This window comes from Guillardia theta, assembly GCF_000315625.1.
Source record: "Guillardia theta CCMP2712 unplaced genomic scaffold GUITHscaffold_432, whole genome shotgun sequence".
NCBI lineage: Eukaryota > Cryptophyceae > Pyrenomonadales > Geminigeraceae > Guillardia > Guillardia theta.
Window position 1 is genome coordinate 1 of NW_005434253.1, and position 8,581 is coordinate 8,581.

An 8,581-nucleotide genomic window follows, 5' to 3' on the forward strand; every position below is an offset into this window, starting at 1 on the left:
GGCTAGTGGGGGGTAGGAGGGGTGGTAGGAAGGCTAGGGCCCGGGGTTTCTTACCACTGATTCAGGTTCAATCTCGGTACTAATGAAATGCTTTGAGTCACTACGGTACCATCAAAGGCGTTGAGTAAACTTGTCGAAGGCGAGGCGGACTCGCCTGGCTTCCGAGGCTGCCCAAGGTTGTCCGATCTATGCGATCAGTTCCAGTGATTGCGGGGCCCGGCAGCCGGGAGACTGCCCGGCATCCTGTGACCGGGCACTCAGTGTCGGATCAGTTGCGCGCGGGGGGCCCCACTGTACGGTACTTGACGATCCCCCTTGTGACCTCGTTGACGAGGTTTATGTCACAGCCGCCCTCGCAAAGCCCCTCCATGCGGACCTCAACCCCTCTCTGCTGCTGCCCTCGACACATGCGAGACACGATCACTGTCAGATCGTCCTTCTTCCCTATCATCGACCTATCCATCCTATTCTCCGTCCTCTCCCGCAGCCTTCCTCCAAGCCGCTCGACGAGGGCCCCGTCCCCGAAGTCACCGAGTACCTCCTCCGACATGGTCTCCAACGCCGATCTTCTCGCGCGGTCGTCTGAGCCCAGGTTCTCCCAGAAGCCGTCGCTTCCTGCCACGATGATGTCGCCTGATCGCGCACACCTCTGCTGCAAGATCTCGTTCTTCCTGTCTCTGTACTGCCGCATGTGCCCTTGGTCCATCCCCGCCTGGTACGGAGGTCTCTCGCCGTTGACCCGCGGAGAATGGAAGCGAGGGGGCGACAGGTAGTCGCAGCGAACCCTGTACAGACATGTCAGCGACCCGCGGCTTGCTGTCAAGACCACCCTTTCTCTCTCTCTCTCTCTCTCTCTCTCTCTCTCTCTCTCTGACCTGCGTGGAGAAGCGTCCAAGGTCAGCAGCGCCCACTGGCTGTCGCCCAGCTCGAGAGCATCGATCATGATCTCGTCCCTGCCTCTTCCCGGTGTGAGCCGAAGCGCTACCACAGTCGAAGACGCGATTTCGTGACAGCCAGAGGTCTGAGGCATGCGCATCCTCTGGATGCAGTACTCAAGCTTTTCAAAGAGATCGCCGTCCATGTTGACAGGCCTTGCCATGCTCTCTACAAGCTTCCTCGCAAAGATCCCTGACCGATAGCCTCCCTCTCCTACCCCGTCACAGAGCACAGTCAAGCTGTCTTTGATCTCGAAGGCGTCATCATACGGCAGCCAACCGTGATAGCGAGGGTCCATGTGCTTGCCTGGCTTGCCCTTGAGGCCCACGTACGCCTCGCTGAAGATGCAGCTTCCAGGCTCTGGCCCAGGTGCCTGGGGCTTCGCCAGCCGCGGGTCACGGGCGGGCCGTGCGTACGGCCTGGCGACTGGGAGGTCAGCTCTGGAGCTTGGGGATGCTCCGCTCTGGGCTGGAGGGACGGCCAGATGACTCTCTTGAGCAATCATGCCGTCTTGGAGCGCCATGCCGTGCATCTGCCGCATGGCTGTCTCGGGAGCTGTCCTCTGCTGCTGCTCGCTGTGTTGTTGCCTTGTACGGGGATGGAGCTGCGACAGCTCCTGCTGCCTCGCATGAAGGTCATCCTTGAGCCTTGCTATCATCTCCGACAACTGTTTGTTGAGCGTCTTCTCTTCCTGCAGAGCAGCCTGAGCATCTGCCCGCTTTGTCTGCTCGCGTGCGAGGCTGGCTTGAAGCGCTGTGAGGCGCTGCTGCTGCTGCTGCTGCTGCTGCTGCTGCTGCTGCTGTGCAGCTTGAGCCTCCAGCTCCATGCGTGTCTCTCGTTCACGGCTTAGCTCCGTCTGCAGTTTCTGTATGCAGGCCTCGAGGTCCCTGGTGGTGTCGATGGCTTGCTGGCGAGCTTGCTGGGCGGCAGCATGGGCTTGCCTCTCAGCCTCAAGGCTCTTGCGCAGCTCGTCAATCTGCTCCTTGGCTTTGCTTTGGGTCGTTTCTATCGCGCCGGCCATGTCCTGTACCTCTCCAAGGCCGTCTTGTAGCGCCTGTGCGTGTAGTTGCGACTGAGCGGCTTGCTTGTGGAGGGCGGACTGGGCGGTGCGCCGACACTTGAGCAGCAGCTCATGATACCTGACCGACTCGATCTGGTACTGCTTTGTCTTCTTGGTTTGATCTTCAAGCCTCTGCTCGAGTTGAAGGATCTCTAGCTTGAGCTCTTCCATGCCGAGCTCCTCGTCCTCACCGTCGGAGATGATGATGGCATCGCTCGCTTCATCCCCGGGCAGAGCGCCTGCGAGGCTGTCCTGATGGCTACCCGTCCTGCTTCGTTTCCTGCTTGGCAGCATTCCAGTCTGATGAGAGCGGGTGGGAAAGTGCAAGGCGATTTTGTAGGGATGGACCGGGAAGTGGGGGATGGGAGAGGAAGGGGGTGGGGTGGTGACCGTGCTGGACAAACGCGTGGTGCTGAGAGGGAGAAAGACGGGTGACCGCAGGTGAGTAGATCCGGAGAGGGTGGGGGTGGTATATGCTGTGAGAGTCTCTAGGCAGTAGGAGAGGCTAGTGGGGGGTAGGAGGAGTGGTAGGAAGGCTAGGGCCCGGGGTTTCTTACCACTGATTCAGGTTCAATCTCGGTACTAATGAAATGCTTTGAGTCACTACGGTACCATCAAAGGCGTTGAGTAAACTTGTCGAAGGCGAGGCGGACTCGCCTGGCTTCCGAGGCTGCCCAAGGTTGTCCGATCTATGCGATCAGTTCCAGTGATTGCGGGGCCCGGCAGCCGGGAGACTGCCCGGCATCCTGTGACCGGGCACTCAGTGTCGGATCAGTTGCGCGCGGCGGGCCCCACTATACGGTACTTGACGATCCCCCTTGTGACCTCGTTGACGAGGTTTATGTCACAGCCGCCCTCGCAAAGCCCCTCCATGCGGACCTCAACCCCTCTCTGCTGCTGCCCTCGACACATGCGAGACACGATCACTGTCAGATCGTCCTTCTTCCCTATCATCGACCTATCCATCCTATTCTCCGTCCTCTCCCGCAGCCTTCCTCCAAGCCGCTCGACGAGGGCCCCGTCCCCGAAGTCACCGAGTACCTCCTCCGACATGGTCTCCAACGCCGATCTTCTCGCGCGGTCGTCTGAGCCCAGGTTCTCCCAGAAGCCGTCGCTTCCTGCCACGATGATGTCGCCTGATCGCGCACACCTCTGCTGCAAGATCTCGTTCTTCCTGTCTCTGTACTGCCGCATGTGCCCTTGGTCCATCCCCGCCTGGTACGGAGGTCTCTCGCCGTTGACCCGCGGAGAATGGAAGCGAGGGGGCGACAGGTAGTCGCAGCGAACCCTGTACAGACATGTCAGCGACCCGCGGCTTGCTGTCAAGACCACCCTTTCTCTCTCTCTCTCTCTCTCTCTCTCTCTCTCTCTCTCTGTTTGTCTCCCTGTCTCTGTCTCTCTGTCTCTCTCTGTCTCTCTCTGTCTCTCTGTCTGTCTCTCTCTCTCCCTTCCTCCCTCTCTCTCTCTCTCTCTCTCTCTCTCTCTCTCTCTCTCTCTCTCTGACCTGCGTGGAGAAGCGTCCAAGGTCAGCAGCGCCCACTGGCTGTCGCCCAGCTCGAGAGCATCGATCATGATCTCGTCCCTGCCTCTTCCCGGTGTGAGCCGAAGCGCTACCACAGTCGAAGACGCGATGTCGTGACAGCCAGAGGTCTGAGGCATGCGCATCCTCTGGATGCAGTACTCAAGCTTTTCAAAGAGATCGCCGTCCATGTTGACAGGCCTTGCCATGCTCTCTACAAGCTTCCTCGCAAAGATCCCTGACCGATAGCCTCCCTCTCCTACCCCGTCACAGAGCACAGTCAAGCTGTCTTTGATCTCGAAGGCGTCATCATACGGCAGCCAACCGTGATAGCGAGGGTCCATGTGCTTGCCTGGCTTGCCCTTGAGGCCCACGTACGCCTCGCTGAAGATGCAGCTTCCAGGCTCTGGCCCAGGTGCCTGGGGCTTCGCCAGCCGCGGGTCACGGGCGGGCCGTGCGTACGGCCTGGCGACTGGGAGGTCAGCTCTGGAGCTTGGGGATGCTCCGCTCTGGGCTGGAGGGACGGCCAGATGACTCTCTTGAGCAATCATGCCGTCTTGGAGCGCCATGCCGTGCATCTGCCGCATGGCTGTCTCGGGAGCTGTCCTCTGCTGCTGCTCGCTGTGTTGTTGCCTTGTACGGGGATGGAGCTGCGACAGCTCCTGCTGCCTCGCATGAAGGTCATCCTTGAGCCTTGCTATCATCTCCGACAACTGTTTGTTGAGCGTCTTCTCTTCCTGCAGAGCAGCCTGAGCATCTGCCCGCTTTGTCTGCTCGCGTGCGAGGCTGGCTTGAAGCGCTGTGAGGCGCTGCTGCTGCTGCTGCTGCTGCTGCTGCTGCTGCTGCTGTGCAGCTTGAGCCTCCAGCTCCATGCGTGTCTCTCGTTCACGGCTTAGCTCCGTCTGCAGTTTCTGTATGCAGGCCTCGAGGTCCCTGGTGGTGTCGATGGCTTGCTGGGCGGCAGCATGGGCTTGCCTCTCAGCCTCAAGGCTCTTGCGCAGCTCGTCAATCTGCTCCTTGGCTTTGCTTTGGGTCGTTTCTATCGCGCCGGCCATGTCCTGTACCTCTCCAAGGCCGTCTTGTAGCGCCTGTGCGTGTAGTTGCGACTGAGCGGCTTGCTTGTGGAGGGCGGACTGGGCGGTGCGCCGACACTTGAGCAGCAGCTCATGATACCTGACCGACTCGATCTGGTACTGCTTTGTCTTCTTGGTTTGATCTTCAAGCCTCTGCTCGAGTTGAAGGATCTCTAGCTTGAGCTCTTCCATGCCGAGCTCCTCGTCCTCACCGTCGGAGATGATGATGGCATCGCTCGCTTCATCCCCGGGCAGAGCGCCTGCGAGGCTGTCCTGATGGCTACCCGTCCTGCTTCGTTTCCTGCTTGGCAGCATTCCAGTCTGATGAGAGCGGGTGGGAAAGTGCAAGGCGATTTTGTAGGGATGGACCGGGAAGTGGGGGATGGGAGAGGAAGGGGGTGGGGTGGTGACCGTGCTGGACAAACGCGTGGTGCTGAGAGGGAGAAAGACGGGTGACCGCAGGTGAGTAGATCCGGAGAGGGTGGGGGTGGTATATGCTGTGAGAGTCTCTAGGCAGTAGGAGAGGCTAGTGGGGGGTAGGAGGGGTGGTAGGAAGGCTAGGGCCCGGGGTTTCTTACCACTGATTCAGGTTCAATCTCGGTACTAATGAAATGCTTTGAGTCACTACGGTACCATCAAAGGCGTTGAGTAAACTTGTCGAAGGCGAGGCGGACTCGCCTGGCTTCCGAGGCTGCCCAAGGTTGTCCGATCTATGCGATCAGTTCCAGTGATTGCGGGGCCCGGCAGCCGGGAGACTGCCCGGCATCCTGTGACCGGGCACTCAGTGTCGGATCAGTTGCGCGCGGCGGGCCCCACTGTACGGTACTTGACGATCCCCCTTGTGACCTCGTTGACGAGGTTTATGTCACAGCCGCCCTCGCAAAGCCCCTCCATGCGGACCTCAACCCCTCTCTGCTGCTGCCCTCGACACATGCGAGACACGATCACTGTCAGATCGTCCTTCTTCCCTATCATCGACCTATCCATCCTATTCTCCGTCCTCTCCCGCAGCCTTCCTCCAAGCCGCTCGACGAGGGCCCCGTCCCCGAAGTCACCGAGTACCTCCTCCGACATGGTCTCCAACGCCGATCTTCTCGCGCGGTCGTCTGAGCCCAGGTTCTCCCAGAAGCCGTCGCTTCCTGCCACGATGATGTCGCCTGATCGCGCACACCTCTGCTGCAAGATCTCGTTCTTCCTGTCTCTGTACTGCCGCATGTGCCCTTGGTCCATCCCCGCCTGGTACGGAGGTCTCTCGCCGTTGACCCGCGGAGAATGGAAGCGAGGGGGCGACAGGTAGTCGCAGCGAACCCTGTACAGACATGTCAGCGACCCGCGGCTTGCTGTCAAGACCACCCTTTCTCTCTCTCTCTCTCTCTCTCTCTCTCTCTCTCTCTCTCTCTGTTTGTCTCCCTGTCTCTGTCTCTCTGTCTCTCTCTGTCTCTCTCTGTCTCTCTCTGTCTCTCTGTCTGTCTCTCTCTCTCCCTTCCTCCCTCTCTCTCTCTCTCTCTCTCTCTCTCTCTCTCTCTCTCTCTGACCTGCGTGGAGAAGCGTCCAAGGTCAGCAGCGCCCACTGGCTGTCCCCCAGCTCGAGAGCATCGATCATGATCTCGTCCCTGCCTCTTCCCGGTGTGAGCCGAAGCGCTACCACAGTCGAAGACGCGATGTCGTGACAGCCAGAGGTCTGAGGCATGCGCATCCTCTGGATGCAGTACTCAAGCTTTTCAAAGAGATCGCCGTCCATGTTGACAGGCCTTGCCATGCTCTCTACAAGCTTCCTCGCAAAGATCCCTGACCGATAGCCTCCCTCTCCTACCCCGTCACAGAGCACAGTCAAGCTGTCTTTGATCTCGAAGGCGTCATCATACGGCAGCCAACCGTGATAGCGAGGGTCCATGTGCTTGCCTGGCTTGCCCTTGAGGCCCACGTACGCCTCGCTGAAGATGCAGCTTCCAGGCTCTGGCCCAGGTGCCTGGGGCTTCGCCAGCCGCGGGTCACGGGCGGGCCGTGCGTACGGCCTGGCGACTGGGAGGTCAGCTCTGGAGCTTGGGGATGCTCCGCTCTGGGCTGGAGGGACGGCCAGATGACTCTCTTGAGCAATCATGCCGTCTTGGAGCGCCATGCCGTGCATCTGCCGCATGGCTGTCTCGGGAGCTGTCCTCTGCTGCTGCTCGCTGTGTTGTTGCCTTGTACGGGGATGGAGCTGCGACAGCTCCTGCTGCCTCGCATGAAGGTCATCCTTGAGCCTTGCTATCATCTCCGACAACTGTTTGTTGAGCGTCTTCTCTTCCTGCAGAGCAGCCTGAGCATCTGCCCGCTTTGTCTGCTCGCGTGCGAGGCTGGCTTGAAGCGCTGTGAGGCGCTGCTGCTGCTGCTGCTGCTGCTGCTGCCTCCAGCTCCATGCGTGTCTCTCGTTCACGGCTTAGCTCCGTCTGCAGTTTCTGTATGCAGGCCTCGAGGTCCCTCGAGGTCCCTGGTGGTGTCGATGGCTTGCTGGCGAGCTTGCTGGGCGGCAGCATGGGCTTGCCTCTCAGCCTCAAGGCTCTTGCGCAGCTCGTCAATCTGCTCCTTGGCTTTGCTTTGGGTCGTTTCTATCGCGCCGGCCATGTCCTGTACCTCTCCAAGGCCGTCTTGTAGCGCCTGTGCGTGTAGTTGCGACTGAGCGGCTTGCTTGTGGAGGGCGGACTGGGCGGTGCGCCGACACTTGAGCAGCAGCTCATGATACCTGACCGACTCGATCTGGTACTGCTTTGTCTTCTTGGTTTGATCTTCAAGCCTCTGCTCGAGTTGAAGGATCTCTAGCTTGAGCTCTTCCATGCCGAGCTCCTCGTCCTCACCGTCGGAGATGATGATGGCATCGCTCGCTTCATCCCCGGGCAGAGCGCCTGCGAGGCTGTCCTGATGGCTACCCGTCCTGCTTCGTTTCCTGCTCGGCAGCATTCCAGTCTGATGAGAGCGGGTGGGAAAGTGCAAGGCGATTTTGTAGGGATGGACCGGGAAGTGGGGGATGGGAGAGGAAGGGGGTGGGGTGGTGACCGTGCTGGACAAACGCGTGGTGCTGAGAGGGAGAAAGACGGGTGACCGCAGGTGAGTAGATCCGGAGAGGGTGGGGGTGGTATATGCTGTGAGAGTCTCTAGGCAGTAGGAGAGGCTAGTGGGGGGTAGGAGGAGTGGTAGGAAGGCTAGGGCCCGGGGTTTCTTACCACTGCCATTCAGGTTCAATCTCGGTACTAATGAAATGCTTTGAGTCACTACGGTACCATCAAAGGCGTTGAGTAAACTTGTCGAAGGCGAGGCGGACTCGCCTGGCTTCCGAGGCTGCCCAAGGTTGTCCGATCTATGCGATCAGTTCCAGTGATTGCGGGGCCCGGCAGCCGGGAGACTGCCCGGCATCCTGTGACCGGGCACTCAGTGTCGGATCAGTTGCGCGCGGGGGGCCCCACTGTACGGTACTTGACGATCCCCCTTGTGACCTCGTTGACGAGGTTTATGTCACAGCCGCCCTCGCAAAGCCCCTCCATGCGGACCTCAACCCCTCTCTGCTGCTGCCCTCGACACATGCGAGACACGATCACTGTCAGATCGTCCTTCTTCCCTATCATCGACCTATCCATCCTATTCTCCGTCCTCTCCCGCAGCCTTCCTCCAAGCCGCTCGACGAGGGCCCCGTCCCCGAAGTCACCGAGTACCTCCTCCGACATGGTCTCCAACGCCGATCTTCTCGCGCGGTCGTCTGAGCCCAGGTTCTCCCAGAAGCCGTCGCTTCCTGCCACGATGATGTCGCCTGATCGCGCACACCTCTGCTGCAAGATCTCGTTCTTCCTGTCTCTGTACTGCCGCATGTGCCCTTGGTCCATCCCCGCCTGGTACGGAGGTCTCTCGCCGTTGACCCGCGGAGAATGGAAGCGAGGGGGCGACAGGTAGTCGCAGCGAACCCTGTACAGACATGTCAGCGACCCGCGGCTTGCTGTCAAGACCACCCTTTCTCTCTCTCTC

At 60.0% G+C, this 8,581-nt stretch overlaps 4 protein-coding genes across 4 annotated transcripts; all 4 read right to left on the reverse strand.

Annotated features, from left to right (window-relative positions):
* Window positions 1-268: 268 nt before the first annotated feature.
* Window positions 269-2,290, reverse strand: GUITHDRAFT_122756 (hypothetical protein; the record flags this gene model as incomplete). Its single annotated transcript, XM_005817959.1, has 2 exons — window positions 269-785; window positions 876-2,290. 2 exons carry the CDS (start codon window positions 2,288-2,290, stop codon window positions 269-271), a joined length of 1,932 nt encoding a protein of 643 aa, XP_005818016.1.
* Window positions 2,291-2,767: 477 nt separating this feature from the next.
* Window positions 2,768-4,903, reverse strand: GUITHDRAFT_122757 (hypothetical protein; the record flags this gene model as incomplete). The annotated part of the gene is made up of 2 exons (XM_005817960.1): window positions 2,768-3,284; window positions 3,501-4,903. The coding sequence occupies 2 exons, from the start codon at window positions 4,901-4,903 to the stop codon at window positions 2,768-2,770; spliced, it is 1,920 nt and encodes a 639-aa protein (XP_005818017.1).
* Window positions 4,904-5,380: 477 nt separating this feature from the next.
* GUITHDRAFT_122758 (hypothetical protein) lies at window positions 5,381-7,525 on the reverse strand (the record flags this gene model as incomplete). Its single annotated transcript, XM_005817961.1, has 3 exons — window positions 5,381-5,897; window positions 6,124-6,924; window positions 7,005-7,525. The coding sequence occupies 3 exons, from the start codon at window positions 7,523-7,525 to the stop codon at window positions 5,381-5,383; spliced, it is 1,839 nt and encodes a 612-aa protein (XP_005818018.1).
* A 479-nt stretch (window positions 7,526-8,004) lies between these two features.
* On the reverse strand, window positions 8,005-8,442 carry GUITHDRAFT_122759 (hypothetical protein; the record flags this gene model as incomplete). Its single annotated transcript, XM_005817962.1, has 1 exon — window positions 8,005-8,442. The coding sequence occupies one exon, from the start codon at window positions 8,440-8,442 to the stop codon at window positions 8,005-8,007; it is 438 nt and encodes a 145-aa protein (XP_005818019.1).
* Between the last annotated feature and the right edge of the window lie 139 nt (window positions 8,443-8,581).